A 20273-nucleotide genomic window follows, 5' to 3' on the forward strand; every position below is an offset into this window, starting at 1 on the left:
AATTCTTTATTGTTCTTGAGTTATACAACTCATCGGAATACATCTAGTACATGTAGATGTATATACACACTATATCTAATTGTATAAGATAAACAACAGGTGAGTGGACAGGAGAAGATAGGAGGAAAAGAAATTATAAATATAAGATGATATAAATTTAATCACATTATGAGATGCCCATGTTATTAGAGAAATAATGCGCGCATGAATTCAATTATTGCTCTTATCAATTGATTTAATGCGCACATTATATCAATTATTGCTCTCTTTGAACAATTGAATTGTACATAGCGCGCATCAATTCAATTGTTGATATCATTAATTCATTTGAAGAGATCATTAATTCAATTAAAGTGCGCATCAATTCAGCTGAAGAATGAATGCTATTGTCAATTCAATTAATGCGCACAATAATTCAGAATTGAAAATATCATTAATTATTTGAAGAGATCTTTAATTAAATTGTTGCGCGCATCAAATGAATTCATGATATCTTCAAATAATTGAAGATATCTTCAATTATTTGAGTTTATGTTAATTTGGCGCTCCATACACATCTTCAACTGTACAAAGTTTGAGGAATGTCAAATTAGAGGTTTGGGAGGAGTTGATTACACAATGTAGTTACTGGCCCTAGCTATTAAATCATGGACGCCTGCCCGCCATTCACCATTCTATAAACCGTTTGCACGTTGTGCAACCCGACCAAAAAATGCTGATATTAGAAGATAAATTACGGATAGCCTATCTGCTCATAAATTGATTATCGAAATTGCATTTTAGATATTCAGGTACAATATATTACTAGTCCTGAATGAACGAATCTGTAACATAGGCAACTCTGCTTCATTCGGTCATGAGATACATTTTTCGATTATATGTGAAAAGTTTGTTGATGAAAAATCTTTTTGCGATGTTATATAGAAAAAACAGTACAAAATTTTACTACACTTAAAATTCACTTATATATATTGTGTTTTGAACTGAACCATATCTATATTCTAAATATAACTGGGAAATTTATTTTAAACAATATATGCTTAATATGTTTTACGGTGTGACCGTTTAGACGAGCGAAGTAGCCTGGTGCCCTCGCCTTCCCGTAATGCTTCGCAAATAAGGCCCTGGCTTTAATTCCCATAATGCTCCGCAAATGAAGGTTATGGGAAGGCCAGGACACCAGGCTACGAGCAAAGACCCTAAGGTGTTAAAGTTTTGCAACTTTAGACATTTTTAAAATCTGCCTATTCATTTAATGCGGGAAACATAACACAGTCGATGTAAACAGTGCACCTGTGATTATTAGTAGGCAATTTTTCACAATGACGTTGTAGTGATGTAAAATATTCCAGTGGCGTAGCTACATTGTAGCACTGTAATCAGGTGCTTACAAATATTTTCTTTAAATTTTTATTACATATTATGGAAAATGTCCTCAGCTTCTGAGGGACGATCGATACCCCCCCCCCCCCCTTGCGCGCTTACAAATATTTAAAACCTAGCTACGCCACTGTATTCAATTAAATCTTATCACACAATATGTTTAATCTAAATTTATTCGAACAACTACACTTCGATCAATAACTTTTTAAGTCTTAAGTTAACAAAAATGTAATTCGTCATGACATTACAATAATATTGGGGTATTATACTGTACCCTAATGTATTTTTTGCGCATGCGTTTTGTATTTACACTTCCTGTTGACATTCACTACAGTTTGAGTTTCAGTATTTTTTAAAAGAAGAAAGAAAATGTGATCCTGCACGCTGCAGAAAGAGATTTTATGTGCAGATAGCGTATGGTAATGTAGATAATTGTTTTTGTATAAGTGTGACAAGAGAAAATACAACTACATGTTACGGGTCTGTGCTTGTACTGGCAAGTCGTACTGTAAACTGTATGAACAGACTGAGCGCGTGTGATATGTCATTATGGGGTTTATTTATTGCCAAATTTTTTTAGTCAATTGTGTAACAACTATTATTTCTAGTAAGCTGATAATTTATACAGTGCACGTGCTTCTAATCTAGCAAATTTATATGTATACTCACAAAACTTAGTAGACATTATAGATCTTTATACAGAGATGACTTGCACTTTTACTTTATTGTTCTCTCCCCTTTATAACCTTTAATGTTTTTCTCAGAATCTGTTGTAACTTATATGTAGATATTGAACACCTTCAAACCTAATTAGTATATTTGAATCTAACGATCTGACGCACTCGGGTTAACTGGCAATGACCAGCGATGCACTTGATTGTGAGCTGGAATTGCGCATGCATCCCGCCGGGTAATCTGATTGAGCTGATAAATTTTTTGATAGGCGCAGGCGGCCTCAAGATTGCATCCTTGGAGACAGTAGTTATTCGAAGACATTATGTTTTTAATCCAGGGACACTAGTGCAATAAACAAGATGTGTAAATATGTTGGTCATTTCTTTGCCAAATAATGTTTATACAATAGAAGGTCAACATTTTCATTACTGTACTGTAGCCCAGTCATTTAAGCGTGTCGCTAGGTATGTCCAGCTTATTTCAATTCAGCCGGATTTTATCAGAATCAACTTGATCAAGTATGCTAAATATTATACATTGTATGTAGGAAAATCAGTGAAATATGCCAATTGAACCCAGCTTGACCCATAACAAACCGAATGTGCAAGTCATAAATTTTTTTTTTTTTTAATCCGCTATAAGCCAAAAGACTCAGACCCACATCTTATCATAATTTACGGATTTTATTCATTACATGGTCAAGATTAGAGTGTAAGTCTGCACATCATCGCTGCAATGATAGAAGAGAAGGATGTGTGCATTTTTCTTCCAGTTACTGATAGTTATTACAGAGAAACAAATTCAACATGGCATTACATTTTTCTTCCAGTTACTGATAGTTACTACACAGAAACAAATTAAACATGGCATTACCATCCATGCCGCACTACTGGACAACCCGAAGGAACGTTTACGAGCAGGCCATTGTTAGGAATCGAAATCATGATGACCATCTACGAGAGAGGTGGGGCCACACAGCTGACTACTTCCAGAAGTCTAACATAGCAGCAACAAAACAGACGGAATGGGAGTCCGAAAAATCCCTGAAGTCCAGGTATGAGGACGTTAAATCTGAATACAGCATTGTGTGACTGTGTGTGAGGGGGGGGGGGGGGGGGGGGGGGCTTGTAAGATTAATGAATGTGGTGATTTGTGTATGGTGCACTGCTTTATAAAACAACGTAACAGGTAGATGAAGTTAACTGAGTTATGTGACTGAAATAAACACCTAGATATTTACAGCTTAGTGAGTGAGGTTTATCATTATGGAGAGTTGAACTTTGTACTGTAGAATCATTTAAATTCGTGGGGGGCAATTTTCGTGGATTGCTGATTTTTTACGGGTTCGTGGGGACGTAATTTCGTGGATTTATATATTTGTAAGAATAATAACTCTGGAATGTTTGCTTGTCTTTATTCGTTGAGGATGTAAATTCGTGGGTGAGGGGTACCCACGAATTCCACGAAAATTGAGCCACCACGAATTGTAATGATTCCACTGTATATATACTAACAGTAAAAGATTTGACTTTGATATTTGCCATGTGCATTTCAGCATTGATCATGAATAAGCAGACTTAAAACTACATGTGTATGGAAGGCACCAAAGTTTAGATGCCTCTTACATAATACACTTAGGGCTGTAGTGAATTCTGTACATGTGTAACGGGAAAGGAGAAAATGCAACGGACCAGGCCGGGATTCGAACCCGGGCCCCCTGAATCTCTAGTCAGGTGCTCTACCAACTGAGCTAACTGGCCACCTGTGATCGAACCCGGCCGACCGCTACATTCCTCCCTCCTTAAATATCTTCACACCCTGAAGATATCAACCCAAGTTCTTATTTGCCCCTGGGAGGACTTTCACCTCCAAGTCCAGGGGTGGTCAACGGCACCAAATCTGTAACGGGAAAGGAGAAAATGCAACGGACCAGGCCGGGATTCGAACCCGGGCCCCCTGAATCTCTAGTCAGGTGCTCTACCAACTGAGCTAACTGGCCACCTGTGATCGAACCCGGCCGACCGCTACACATGTATCATTAATGTAATGATGAAGATTTCTGTTTTCTCGTTGTTTTCAGTATGGATGCCTACCAGAAAGGAAAAGACTCTGAAAAGAAAGCAAAAAACTTGGCTCTACGCAGAGAGAAACTAGCAGCCATGTTAAGACAGGAGAGATATAAGTTTGAAGTGAGTCAGAATTTCTCTATGAATGCAGTTAGCTGTGAGTTGTGAATTTCAACACAAATATTGATGACGAAATACAAGAATCTAGCTTATTTGATCATGAATCATGCCAATCTAATTAAAATTAAATGTTAGATCCGCTCGCGTACTCGCATACATAACGATGTTATGTATGCGAGTACGCGAGCGGATCTAACATCTAATTTTAATTAGATTGGAATCATGCTGATGATGAAATACTGGCCATCATTGCATTTCATCATCAAAACATGAAGTACATGACAGGCATACAATTAGACTTCCATTCCATTCATAAACTCAGAAATAGTCACCCACAAAGTGTAGCTGGTACAGAGATTCATTTTTTCAGTGTTTATATCCGTATGGAGTGACACATGTTCATTTGAACATAATACTTTACTTAGAACAAAATGTAGAATAGCGGTCACCATACAAAATAAATTTCATTCAATTTCTTTTCAAGGTTGGTAAATATTGTTTTATGATTTTCTTTGAAAGCTGTGGTTGGCTTTTGGAAAAATATATATCGTGCATATCATACATGTACAGTAAATCACAGTTATAGTAAGTCATGGTTGCGGCAAACACACTTATGATGAATTCACGCTTATAGCAAAGTGATTTTCATTCCCTGTAGTTTTAAAACATATCATGAATATATTGTACATAACCAAATTACTTTAAATTTATAATGAATCATCATTGTTCATGCCCAGCACTTCGCTATCAGCCTGTTTTATTGTATTGTATCGATTTATGTTGTATAACAGGGTAAATGTTTCTTCTATTACAGGCAGAACTGAAGGGATATTCATTGGACAATTTTGATCGTCTGGAAGATATGAAGGATCGAGTGGACTCCTTAAGGAGTGCTCGAGAAGAAAAACGAAAAAATGTAAGACAGATTTAGAATTTTGTTAAAACAAACTAGTGCTCGAGAAGAAATGCAAAAAAAATGTAAGATGTAATATTTACATATACATGTACCTTTGGTAGCTTCTTATAAACATTTTGTACAAGTTTCTTTGCAGAATGTATGTGTATATATATATATATATATATATATATATATATATATAAAGCACTAAAATGACCAACGACACGAACAACGAGATTGTCAAATTTTCGGGACGACCCGTCCCTTCTTCAGGACAAACGAAAAGAATTACATAATGTGGTCAATATCAACAGAGCATAATAACAAAAACTACATATAACTACATCTAGCACTACAACTACACTAATCTACAAACGTATTTACAACGCAGACTACATGTTTTTGGTCTTTAGGCTTGCCAATCAATGTTAAAAGTGGAGCGAATTAGGACATGCCTTATTTGTCCAAAGAGCTGATCCAAAATGTCCGAAAAGAAAAACAATAAACTTAATTAATCTCAAGTGGAACGAGTTAACCCAATTACGTTGACAAATAGTAAAGCTAACTCGTACCCAGAGAGATTCTATTTTAACCATGCATAATTTATAAAAGATGATAATAAGTAACAAATACCAAAAGATCAAATAATAAAAAACTAAAAAAAAAACTAATAATAATAATAAAAAAAAAAACTACCATGTTAATATCATTAAGAAAAAAAACAACCCACCGATATCTTAGATTATAAATCAAAAATGAATACCTTACTATTTTAAATGTCTGATATCTTGAAAATACATTGAATAAAAATCGACTTTTAAAATGAAAAAAAAACATGTAAGACAAATTCAGAATTTTGTTAAATCAAACTAGTGCTCGAGAAGAAAAACAATACAATGGAAAATAAATTTAAAATTTTGTTAAATCAAATTAGTGTTATATTGACTAGGATGAAGTTATATTTCAAAATCAGTTACTATTCTCAGTAATCAAAATGGATATATAAATTTGTATATGTATATTCTTAATAATGAAGTGAAGAAATAAGATTTGATGGTTTGTAAGTAATATGCAAGTTGATTTGAGTAAATTGAGTGTTCAGAATGAATTTATTTTACAGTTGGCTGAGGAGAAACTTTATGAACACTGGAGACAAAACAACCCAGATATCAGAAAGGTACGTCATACCATATAACAAACAACCCAGATATCAGTAAATAACAAACAACCCAGATATCAGCAAATAACAAACTACTCAGATATCAGCAAATAACAAACTACTCAGATGTCAGTAAATAACAAACTACCCAGATATCAGTAAATAACAAACTACTCAGATATCAGTAAATAACAAACTACTCAGATATCAGTAAATAACAAACAACCCAGATATCAGTAAATAACAAACTACCCAGATATCAGCAAATAACAAACAACCCAGATATCAGTAAATAACAAACTACCCAGATATCAGTAAATAAAAAACTACTCAGATATTAGCAAATAACAAACTACCCAGATATCAGTAAATAACAAACTACCCAGATATCAGCAAATAAAAAAACTACCCAGATATCAGTAAATAACAAACTACCCAGATATCAGTAAATAACAAACTACCCAGATATCAGTAAATAACAAACTACCCAGATATCAGTAAATAAAAAACAACCCAGATATCAGTAAATAACAAACAACCCAGATATCAGTAAATAAAAAACAACCCAGATATCAGCAAATAACAAACAACCCAGATATCAGTGAATAACAAACAACACAGATATCAGCAAATAACAAACAACCCAGATATCAGTAAATAACAAACAACCCAGATATCAGTAAATAACAAACTACCCAGATATCAGTAAATAACAAACTACTCAGATATCAGTAAATAACAAACTTCTCAGATATCAGTAAATAACAAACAACCCAGATATCAGTAAATAACAAACAACCCAGATATCAGTAAATAACAAACTACCCAGATATCAGTGAATAACAAACTACCCAGATATCAGTGAATAACAAACTACCCAGATATCAGTTAATAACAAACAACCCAGATATCAGTTAATAACAAACAGCCCAGATATCAGAAAGGTATGTCATACTACACCACAAAACAGATTAAAAAATTACACCTGTAAAACTAAAGCCAAAACACCCAGATATCAGTAAAGTACAAACCATTCAGATAAAATACAAATAACAATCTAGTAGATATCAGTAAGTAAAATACTGGACCTCCATCCCACTCCACTGCTGTGTGCACAAACTATATTTCTTTATATCGAATTTAATCATTAATAAAATTCTCTTGTGATATTTTCTAACATTCAAGCAATTTTTTACAGCATCTTTATACAAATGCTATACTTTCTCATTGCACTCAAACATAGGTTCCAACATTTACCTGATTCCTACAACTAGTCTATGACTTTATCTTGTGCTACAGACTGACAGATTTTTCTAGAAGCATTGTCTAATGTTCTACTATTAAATTCACACATGTTTATGTTGCTGTAAGAAAATTTTGACAATTAATTGAGTTGTGTCAACCAGAATGTTCATGGAGATGAAATATTTGAGGCTCAGTAAGGGGCATTTCTCTATTAAGAATGTCACAATGATTTTCTGACCACCAAAACCATCGGGATGCATTATCTTGGTGATAGCTGACATACAGAATTCAACCATCGTTTGTTTTCAGATTGAAGCGGAGCAGCTGAAGGATCATGTGGTGGACAAGTGGGGGTCTCAAATGGAAGAGTTTAGAGAGGTAACACGGTCTACTCAAAAATCAAAAAGAGGTCGCGTGATATTAATGATGTAAGAATTAAATAGGTCATGTGATATTCGACAGGTAACACAGTCTGTAGATTGATGTAAGAGTTAATTAGGTCGCGTGATATTAATGATGTAAGAGTAAATAGGTCGAGCGATATTCGACAGGTAACACGATCTGTAGATTGATGTAAGAGTTAAATAGGTCATGTGATATTCGACAGGTAACACGGTCTGTAGATTTATGTAAGAGTTAAATAGGTCACATGATATTCGACAGGTAACACGGTCTTTAGGATGACGTAAGAGTTAAATAGGTCACATGATATTCGACAGGTAACATGTTCGGTAGATTGATGTAAGAGTTAAATAGGTCACGTGATATCCGACGGGTAACACGGTCTGTATAATGATGTAAGAGTTAAATAGGTCACGTGATATTCGACAGGTAACACAGTCTGTATAATGATGTAAGAGTTAAATAGGTCACGTGATATCCGACAGGTAACACGGTCTGTATAATGATGTAAGAGTTAAAGAAGTCGCGTGATATTATGTCAGAACAGTATTCATACAGCTTTCTACAGATTTACTTAATATCAGAGATGGTTATATACAATGCAGGGTATGACATGCAGTTGCTATCCTGTTTGAGAAAAGATTAATTACTTTTTGTAAATCATTGTGTGTATTAGTAAAGAATTTATATTGTTCTTGGAATAATCAGTTTTTTAATTTGTTCAATAAAAGAAATGTGCTTGTCTCCTGTATAGTTTTTTCATGTTTAATAAAATAATGTTAAATTTTTTAAAACAATACTTGAAATATGTTAATTAATTGTTCTGTTTAAGTGGAAATTATCGTTAAAAGTGCATTATCTAACTTTGTAATTAGCATTTATATGTATAACTTTCAGTTGATATTTAATTTCATAGAAAGAAGAGCAGGAAAGAATTGAGAAAGAAAAGTTCGAGAGAGAAATGGAAGAAGAACGAAAAGCAGCACTGGAATTGGAGAGACAGAAGGAAGAAGATCGGTTAGAGGAGGAGAAGAAATGGAAGGATGTATTGAGGGAGCAGATGTTTGAGCTCCGAGATCGAGAAGCTGAGGTCAGAAATATAAAATGTCTGAGGTCAGGGTCAAGTTATACTTGTCAGAGATCAGATGTACACAAAATATCTTTGGTCAAAAGGCCAAGGTCAGACTTACAAAATATCCGATGTCAAAGTTAGACACACAGAATGTACATGCTTTAGGTCACATACCCAAAATGTCTTGAGTCATGCAGGTACACAAAATGTCTGTGGTTGGGGGTCATATATAAAATGTCTGGGGTTGGGGGTCATATATAAAATGTCTGTGGTTGGGGGTCAGATATAAAATGTCTGTGGTTGGGGATCATATATAAAATGTCTGTGGTTGGGGGTCATATATAAAATGTCTGTGGTTGGGGGTCATATATAAAATGTCTGTGGTTGGGGGTCATATATAAAATGTCTGTGGTTGGGGGTCATATATAAAATGTCTGTGGTTGGGGGTCATATATAAAATGTCTGTGGTTGGGGGTCATATATAAAATGTCTGTGGTTGGGGGTCAGATATAAAATGTCTGTGGTTGGGGGTCATATATAAAATGTCTGTGGTTGGGGGTCATATATAAAATGTCTGTGGTTGGGGGTCATATATAAAATGTCTGTGGTTGGGGGTCATATATAAAATGTCTGTGGTTGGGGGTCATATATAAAATGTCTGTGGTTGGGGGTCATATATAAAATGTCTGGGGGTGGAGTCAGATACAGGTACCTCAAAACACTAAAGGTCAAGAGGTCATATGCTTGGGTATGCAAGAAATGTTGTTTAAACTATTTACTACCTGATACAGGTTTTAGAAATGTTCATGAGGTAAGATCTTGACAACTTCAGTAGTGGGACAATATTGGTACCAATATACATTAATTGTGCACACATATAAATTTGATTCAGTTGTCAGAGACAACATTTAGGTGACATTACTGTAATAGTGTACATGAAGATTGCACAAAATTCTGTCTCACACCAGTTATAATGTATGACTTACTACATGTACATCTACTAGAAACAAATATTATTCTACAAGGAAACACACAGAAACACATTTGTTGACTAAATTTGTAAATTTATTTAAAGACATGCATGATTTGAAGAGTTTTTGTATGATTTCAGAAATAGGTTTAAATTTTATACTGTAGTAATATTACCAAACCTTTTATATCAACCTGAGTAGCTCAGTGGTTAGATCCCCTAACTTGTAATGTAAGGATCCCGTGTTCGATATATGATTGTTCCAAAGATTTTTCTCTCCTTTATTATGGTAAAGCCCATTTATACATTAGAGCTGAATTCACATTCAACAATGAGGAATTATTAAACTATGCCAACTCTGACATGGTAATATATCCCAAGATTTTTTGTAGATACAAGATAGAATGCAAGTGAAATGTATGCAAAATGTCGCAAAAAAATTATATATTATTGAGAAATGTCGCATATGTCCATAAATCTTACTGACTTACTTTTGAAGTCCTCTTCACGCATTTCTGCACATAAGGTGGTTTATTTAAATCACATTGAGATAAACCTTTTCAGGTAATATGATCTGCTCTACAAGCAACAAGTAGTTAGTTCTTGAAAGTATGGTGATACAAACAGTATATGTTAAACTTAATCAATAGCTTACATGTATATATAAACACTGATCAGATATCTGTGTGATTGTGTGTGTTAATTAATAAGTTACATGTATTAATTAATTGTGATCATTATGTGTGTTAATTAATAAGTTACGTGTATTAATTAATTGTGATCATTATGTGTGTTAATCAATAGTTACGTGTATTAATTAATTGTGATCATTGTGTGTGTTAATCAATAGTTACGTGTATTAGTTAATTGTGATAATTGTGTGTGTTAATCAATAGTTACGTGTATTAATTAATTGTGATAATTGTGTGTGTTAATCAATAGTTTTCAGTGATGCATGCTCATCTTAATATAGCTAGTCCCTGTGTATATATATGCATGACTTGTGATGTCTGTATACATGTATGCGTCCTGTTTTATTTCAAATTTCTGTTTTTATGTCTATGCATGCAATTATATATCATTAGTGCTTTGTGGTTGTTTTTTTTAATGCTATATAGTCGGTTAAAGAGCTCTTAGCTCATGTTTATTGTTTACCTGTATATAGTTTCCGACTTTAAATAAAAATTACTTACTTACTTACTTAGTTACGTGTATTAGTTAATTGTGATAACTGTGTGTGTTAATCAATAGTTACGTGTATTAGTTAATTGGGATAACTGTGTGTGTTAATCAATAGTTACGTGTATTAGTTAATTGGGATAACTGTGTGTGTTAATCAATAGTTACGTGTATTAGTTAATTGGGATAACTGTGTGTTAATCAATAGTTACGTGTATTAGTTAATTGTGATAATTGTGTGTGTTAATTAATAGTTACGTGTATTAGTTAATTGTGATAATTGTGTGTGTTAATCAATAGTTACGTGTATTAGTTAATTGTGATAATTGTGTGTGTTAATTAATAGTTACATGTATTAATTAATTGTGATAATTGTGTGTGTTAATTAATAGTTACATGTATTAATTAATTGTGATAATTGTGTGTGTTAATTAATAGTTACATGTATTAATTAATTGTGATAATTGTGTGTGTTAATTAATAGTTACATGTATTAATTAATTTTGATAATTGTGTGCAGGCGGAGAGACTGAAGAAGGAACAGGACGCCCTGCAGACAGAACAGTGGAGGCTGGAAGATTTAGAAGATGAACGCAAAAAGATGGAGTCAGCTCGTGGTCAACGCGAAATGGGGTAAAGTTGGGACTGTTGTCGTGATGACAATAATTTATGATGATGTACAGCGAATCACAATGGAAAAGGATCGATTATATTACAGCCAAACTTCGTTATCTTGAATTCGATATGGCCAAGAAAAAACTTTGACATATCCAGGGGTTCGAGATATTAAGGTTAAAATACATAAAGAAAATGTACATTTTGGTGGGACTTCCAACTCACTTAGAAATATCCATGGTATTCGAGATATCAGTGTTCAACATTCTGAAGTTCAACTGTACATACGTTGTCGGATACCCACGACTGATCTCGTCATCGAAGACAAGATCAGCCGTGGGTATCCGGTGAAGCTGTACATATTTATGGTTAATATTTTAAAAAATTAATGAAGTGTTTTGGGGGGTTAGAAAATTGGATTGAGCTCATCCTATAAAGTGATAATGTGAATGATTATGATAAATGTGAGATGTATGCCATTATATGCATTGTAAGGGAAGCATTTGGACTGACCAGTCTGCCATTATCAATACTTAAAACCAATAGATATTAAGGATACAGACATTTTGATTAATGGAGGTCAATAATTGTTCACTATTCTTATCAACAGTCGCATGCTACTGAGGCAGCACAAGGCTCAGATGATGAGAAGATCTCGACAAATCCAAGAAGAGCTGGTAAAATGATTCTGTCTTTCTCAATTCTTAAATACAGTAAAACATGGTTACAGCAAACACACTTATAATGCATTCATGCTTACAGCAAAGGGATTTTCATTCCCTGCAGTTTTAATATATATTACAAATTTACTGGATATAATGAATTTCGAATCAGAATTGTTGGTCCCCAGCGCTTCACTATGCCATGTTTTACAGTATTTAATTCTGATGAAGCGAAAATTAGCAGCACTTATCCAGTTTAGCACTAAGAATTTGAGAGCTACTGAATTTCAAATATAGCATGGCAAATGTTTTTTTGAATCCATAAAGCAAAGAAAATTTTCTATGAAGGTTTATGTATGAAAGACCAGTAATCTGAGTTTGATAATTGTGATTTTTAATTTGAAATGATTAAATCTATGTTAATTAATCTGTGTTAATTGCACTGGATGTGTAGGAACAAGACAAGAGGATGTTAGAGGCTCTGATTGAGAGAGAAAACGAGGAACGAGAGATGCTGACCACACGACGGGAAAAGGCCCAAGCCGACGCAGCATGGATGAAGCAGGTGGGTGTTGTATACAATTAAAGTTCAGTATCTCTAACATCAATGTCTCAAAGTGTTTATTTTGATACCACTGAGTTCAAGATAAGGAAGTTTTAACTGTACATATAATGGATAAAAATCACACGAATAGCATAGAAATTTTGTTCTTGTCCATACATCATAAATACTGGACAACCGGACATGTCATTTTTTATTATATTATTATAATTAAGTATGATAATTCTAAACGAAGCATTATGTGATTGGTCTAGACAGTCACGGGAGGATAAAACATCATATCTCCCTCAAACATCATATCTCGGATCCCCATATTTCACCCTTTCGACAGTCTCATGCATTTTTCATAAATTTTACATGTACATAGAGGTAAGCATAGTTTATTGAGATGTCACAATAAGTCTTGAGTCATTACTTTATAGTTTATAAGGCACAAAAGGAATTTGTTTATACATGGGTTTCTGATACACAGTTAGATCACCTGAATTTGGTTGATACAAAAACCATGTAAGTAATCAGCATTCAAGGAGAAGGTAAAATACAAGAGTGTTACCGTTAGGGCGATCTCAGCTACATAGTTACAATGTAAAATACAAGAGTGTTACCGTTAGGGCGATCTCAGCTACATAGTTACAATGTAAAATACAAGAGTGTTACCGTTAGGGCGATCTCAGCTACATAGTTACAATGTAAAATACAAGAGTGTTACCGTTAGGGCGATCTCAGCTACATAGTTACAATGTATAGATGAGCTGACTCCAATTTCAAATGCATATTTGAAGTCTTGCTTGTTTCGGTATGATAAACGATTTATTGCATGAATGTTTGGGAGATATGAAGATATATTCACCCAAGAAAAATCATATTCCCCTCTATTTTTTCTATATGAATGAACAATAAATGATATTTGTGTTTATTTGTTTACAGGTGATCGAGGATCAGTTACGAGTAGATATATATATTTGTGTTAATTTGTTTACAGGTGATCGGGATCAGTTACGAGTAGATATATATATTTGTGTTAAATTGTTTACAGGTGATCGGGATCAGTTACGAGTAGATATATATATTTGTGTTAATTTGTTTACAGGTGATCGGGATCAGTTACGAGTAGATATATATATTTGTGTTAATTTGTTTACAGGTGATCGGGATCAGTTATGAGTAGATATATATATTTGTGTTAATTGAATTGTTTACAGGTGATCGAGGATCAGTTACGAGTAGATATATATATTTGTGTTAATTTGTTTACAGGTGATCGAGGATCAGTTACGAGTAGATATATATATTTGTGTTAATTTGTTTACAGGTGATCGAGGATCAGTTACGAGTAGAGAAGGGGAGAGTAATACAATTAATTGTGTTAATTTGTTTACAGGTGATCGAGGATCAGTTACGAGTAGATATATATATTTGTGTTAATTTGTTTACAGGTGATCAAGGATCAGTTACGAGTAGATATATATATTTGTGTTAATTTGTTTACAGGTGATCGAGGATCAGTTACGAGTAGATATATATATTTGTGTTAATTTGTTTACAGGTGATCGGAATCAGTTACGAGTAGATATATATATTTGTGTTAATTTGTTTACAGTTGATCGAGGATCAGTTACGAGTAGATATATATATTTGTGTTAATTTGTTTACAGGTGATCGGAATCAGTTACGAGTAGATATATATATTTGTGTTAATTTGTTTACAGGTGATCGAGGATCAGTTACGAGTAGAGAAGGCGAGAGAGGCAGAGCTGGACATGTTGTATCAGTGAGTTTGATTCTATTTATAGTGTTCACTTTCATTTTCAGTTTAAATCTATTTATATTGTTCACTTTCATTTTCAGTTTGTTTCACATACGTATTTATAGTTCACTGATTTTCAAAATTGAATTTTTTTAAAATTTTTTTTTTAGAATTTGTCATTTTTTTCCTAACATACAACTTGATATTTGCAACTTTATGTGCTGTAATTTACCATTTATTAGCAAGAATTTATCTTTCTGTAATTTCTCTACGTAATCTTATCTAAAAATTACATTCTCATTAATAAATTTTACATACATAGTGTTGAACAAATAGAATCTTTAATTATACCTTGGTGAAAATCTCACGTGACAATTGGATAAAATAAATCTCACGTGACAATTGGTTAAAATAAATAAAGTCTCATGAAATATATGTTCTGCATTAAAATTACATAGATTTGTTTTATGAGTTGAGATGGTTAAAACTTTTAAAACAAGTTATTTGTTATACATGTATATTCTTTCCAAGTACATGTATTGAAGTCAATTTGATAGCCCAAGTTCTCCACAAATGGCCCATACAATGTTTATACACATGTAGAAATTGTACAGCTGTACATGTACAAAACCTGAATGTCAGTAATTAAAGATTCAAACCTCAGTTCGTGTTTATTCATGCATAAGATGGGTAATAATTTCCATGTACACGGTATTCCTGAATGACTTTGTGATGAAAAAAAGAGAAAGAATGCATACAGTTGAATAAGAATATATTTTAATTTCTAAACATCAATTGATTTTCTTGCAGGGCCACATTGTTGAATGTGTATTGGAAAATTAATTTATTTACATGTAAATATGATGTACCAATAACTCGTGTAACAGAACTGATGTTTGAAAGTTAGTATCCTTATTTTGAACTTAGCAGTACAGTAAAACATGGTTATAGTGAACCTCCAGGTCACCATAAAAAATTCACTATAACCAAACTTCATTATACAGTAAAACATGGTTATAGTGAAACTCCAGGGTCACCATAAAAAATTCACTATAACCAAACTTCATTATACAGTAAAACACGGTTATAGTGAACCTCCAGGGTTATCATGAAAAATTCACTATAACCAAACTTCATTATACAGTAAAACACGGTTATAGTGAACCTCCAGGGTCACCATAAAAAGTTCATTACAACCAAACTTCATAAAATTTTTGTTATTTTCCTCTTATAGGGGAATAAACATCACTTTGCATTAAGCATGAATTCATTATAACTGTGTTTGTTATAACTGTACAGTACTGTACATTGACTGGTTGATTACAGAGAGGAAGCAGCTCGAATGTGGGAGAAGAGGGATGCAGAGTGGGCCCGAGAAAGCAAGGCCAGGGAGAGGCTGATGTCAGAGGTCAGTGCTCGTCGATTTCTTACATCGTTTTGTATCATTACACCTTGTAAACTCGTTTATGTTATAGGATTCAGTAAACTGATGTTATAGGTTAATCTCCATTATAACGATTTAACGATTTAATATTATGTGGTGATAAAAATGAATACTGTGGAATCATTTAAATTCATGAGGACCAGTTTTCGTGGATTGTGAGATTTTATGCTTTTGTAGTGATGTAATTCCATGGATATTGTTTCCTTACATTGAAACATGAAATAGATTGTGTATTTTGGGGTGGTTTGAAATTCATAAGATATGAAAATTGACACACACACAGATACCCTCTATCCCCACCCCCATGAAATTGTATGATTTCACAGCAATTAAAATTAAATATAAAGATGAAAGTAAAAAAAACAAAACAAAAAAAGACCAATACATGAGAGAATAAAAGCGTCACTGATGAACTCTAGCTGGCTGGCGTATAAGTAATGTTACGTCCTCAAGTTGTCTTTTTTTTAATACAGTGTTTGTAATTTGCAAGCTTTTATATATGTACTGTATGTGCATGCACAGAATTAATTGTTAGAAAATGTACACATATACTCTTCACAGCTTCAGATAGCACATGTGAGATGCACAGCTACCTGGCACTTCTTGCCCTTGCTTTAAATACTGCATATGAAAGGTGAAGATAACGAATAGTGATCAATCTCATAACTCCTATAAAGGTGAAGATAACGAACAGTGATCAATCTCATAACTCCTATAAAGGTGAAGATAACGAATAGTGATCAATCTCATAACTCCTTTAAAGGTGAAGATAACGAACAGTGATCAATCTCATAACTCCTATAAAGGTGAAGATAACGAACAGTGATCAATCCCATAACTCCTTTAAAGGTGAAGATAACGAACAGTGATCAATCTCATAACTCCTATAAAGGTGAAGATAACGAGCAGTGATCAATCTCATAACTCCTATAAAGGTGAAGATAACGAATAGTGATCAATCTCATAACTCCTTTAAAGGTGAAGATAACGAATAGTGATCAATTTCATAACTCCTTTAAAGGTGAAGATAACGAATAGTGATCAATCTCACAACTCCTATAAGCAATACAAAATAGATAGTTGGACAAACCCGAACCCCTGGACAAACCAGATTTGGGATCAGATGCCTAGGAGGAGTAAGCATCCCCTGTCGACCAGTCACACCCGCCGAGCCCATTTATCACCCAATCTGTCTGAAATGATTTGGTGTGATGACCTTGACCTAAGTAAGGGTCTGACCTCTGAATTACATATCCAATGTTTCTGTAGGTATTTAAAGATAGACAACAACAGATTGAGGAGAAGTTAGAGGAGGTGCAGCAGGAACGAGAAGAATCGCTACGGCAACGGGAAAAACTGATCGCGGAGATGGAGATAGCAAATCAAATGACACAACGTGATCTTGAAAAGGCTGAAGAACAGAAAGAGGCCCTCAAACTCGACCTCGAAGGACAGGTAATAATTTTTACAAATTTTGCTTGGCTTTATCTCAAATGACCGCTGAATATTGGATCAACTGAATGCCTTTTTGGTACTTATGTTCCTTTAGGCTTCATCTCAAAACACAGCTGCATGTACAGTCTATAGACTCCATTTTTGTATATCTAATTTTATATTAAAAGAAAAAACTTTTGCGCAAGAAGACTGATTATGCACGGGTTACCTTTCTGGGTGTTTTTAGCAGTCCTGTCGTCTTATGGGCAGCGTCATTCCGTGCATGATTGCAATAGAACACTGACACTGAAATTAAATTTCATTATTCTTCAGCTATTCGTAATCTCTCTCTCTCTCTCTCTATATATATATATGTATATATATTTGTGTGTGTATGTGTAAAATCAATAATGAATACTGGTAATAAAATATACAGATATCTAAGAGTGGGTATATGGCTTAATTGATTAATGTGAATCCCTGTTGAGTAATGTAAATCTGTGGAGTAATGTGAATCTGTCGTGCAATGTGAATCTGTCGAGTAATGTGAATCTGTTGTGTAATGTGAATCTGTCGTGTAATGTGAATCTGTCGTGTAATGTGAATCTGTCGTGTAATGTGAATCTGTCGTGTAATGTGAATCTCTGTTGACTGTAGATCACATCACGTCAAGAGCAGAAGTTGACGTCCCGACAGAGGATGATGGAAGAGGAAGAAAATGAAAAACGTCAAGAGCAGGACTACGAGGACTTCCTGCAAAAGGAGACGGAGAGAATGAGAGTTCGGGGTTTTGCCCCAAAGGTACAGTCACTCGCACTAATGACCATTCTGTTTATTGTGACTCGCTGCAACTGTTAAATAAGATGTACCATTCAGGACTGGAAGAGCAGTGATTCTGTACACAACATTTAATTTCATCATTACTACTGTACCTAATAATGAAACTAAATTTTGTCACGATGAAATATTACTTTAAAACATGGTTATAACGAACCTCCCGCAGAAACAGTTTGTTACAACCAAACTTCACCATACAGTGAAGCACAGTTATAGTGAACTTCCAGGCCAGCAAAACAAACTTCATTATAACCAAACTTCATTATCCAGTAAAGCACAGTTATAGTGAACTTCCAGGCCAGCAAAACACACTTCATTATAACCAAACTTCATTATCCAGTAAAGCACAGTTATAGTGAACTTCCAGGCCAGCAAAACACACTTCATTATAACCAAACTTCATTATCCAGTAAAGCACAGTTATAGTGAACTTCCAGGCCAGCAAAACACACTTCATTATAACCAAACTTCATTATCCAGTAAAGCACAGTTATAGTGAACTTCCAGGCCAGCAAAACACACTTCATTATAACCAAACTTCATTATCCAGTAAAGCACAGTTATAGTGAACTTCCAGGCCAGCAAAACACACTTCATTATAACCAAACTTCATTTACATCTAATAAAATTTTTTTTTTATTTTTCTCTCATAGCGGGAGTAAATATCACTTCACAATCAACATGAATTTGCTATAAGCCTGTTCATTAAAAGCGTGTCTTACTGTAAAAGAAGATAGATTGCTGTAAAAATGTTACGATTATAATGCTTCTTTTGTTGTCTTTTAGAATTTCGGAAGGAGGACTGCCTGGATGTAAGGACATAGTGACCACTGGTCAGTATTCGGTGTGACTCGCACTGCCAGACATGCTCACCGAGTCGTGGAGACATTTTATCTCCATGTCCCAGTTTATCTCAACAAAAGTCGTACATGTACCTGCAGCCACAGTTGTGATATTTTTTGGTCTATAATACATGTCCCATAGGTTTTAACTGATGCTTCAAGAATCTGTAGAACAGACCGTTTCAAATGTGTTCTGTAGAGACCAGAATTTGTTCACATGGAATATTTTTATGATAATATAGATTATAAATATTAAAATGTAAATATTAAACCAGGTGTTTATTATTTTTATGACAATATAGATCATTAAGAAATGTGAATATTGAATTAGGCGTTATTAGGCTACCTGAGCCAGTCGGGTGGCTTATGGCTATCTGTTTATGTCTGTCGTCTTGCGTCGTTCGTAAACTTTAATGACCATTTTCAGTTTCTTCTCTAGAACAGCTGAATAAATTTCAACCAAATTTGGTATATACTTGAAGCATGTTTGGGTCAAGGTGAACAAAATATGTGAATTTATGGTCTCTGCCTCCACAAGGTCAAAACCATCAAAATTTATGAAGATATTATCTTCTTTGCTCCTAGACACCAAGTAGTGAAACTATTGGCATGATTAAGATGAGCAATTAGCCCTTTAACAATGAGCGTTTAAGAGTTAATAACTCTTACTATCCTTCAGAATAATACAGTCAATTTCATACAATACAATGTATTCATTATTAATTTGTATTCACCTGAGGATGGATGTTAAAATCCAGAAAGTGCTAGTGATTTAAATATATTTTGGAACTGTATATTTTCCTGCTTTTTTATTGAATTATTTTGACTGTGTGATATCAACTCTTTCTATTTGGATTATATAAATATATATATATATAAAATAAATGTATGACATTTGAGTGTAAAACACAAAAATAGGGTGGGGTCATTTAAAAATCTTCTCAAGAACCACTGGGCCCGA

The 20273-nt window shown here is 33.9% G+C and overlaps 1 protein-coding gene across 1 annotated transcript; it reads left to right on the forward strand.

Annotated features, from left to right (window-relative positions):
• The first annotated feature begins 1676 nt into the window (after positions 1-1676).
• LOC130050483 (trichoplein keratin filament-binding protein-like) lies at positions 1677-19583 on the forward strand. Its single transcript, XM_056150673.1, has 15 exons — positions 1677-1802; positions 2888-3112; positions 4139-4247; positions 5059-5160; positions 6263-6319; positions 7856-7924; positions 8865-9038; positions 11690-11802; positions 12395-12461; positions 12901-13011; positions 14718-14779; positions 16082-16163; positions 17469-17654; positions 18291-18434; positions 19257-19583. Exons 2-15 carry the CDS (start codon positions 2922-2924, stop codon positions 19284-19286), a joined length of 1497 nt encoding a protein of 498 aa, XP_056006648.1. The 5' UTR covers positions 1677-1802; positions 2888-2921; the 3' UTR covers positions 19287-19583.
• The last annotated feature ends 690 nt before the right edge of the window (positions 19584-20273 follow it).

Source organism: Ostrea edulis, chromosome 1, assembly GCF_947568905.1.
Source record: "Ostrea edulis chromosome 1, xbOstEdul1.1, whole genome shotgun sequence".
Classification (NCBI taxonomy): Eukaryota; Metazoa; Mollusca; class Bivalvia; order Ostreida; family Ostreidae; genus Ostrea; species Ostrea edulis.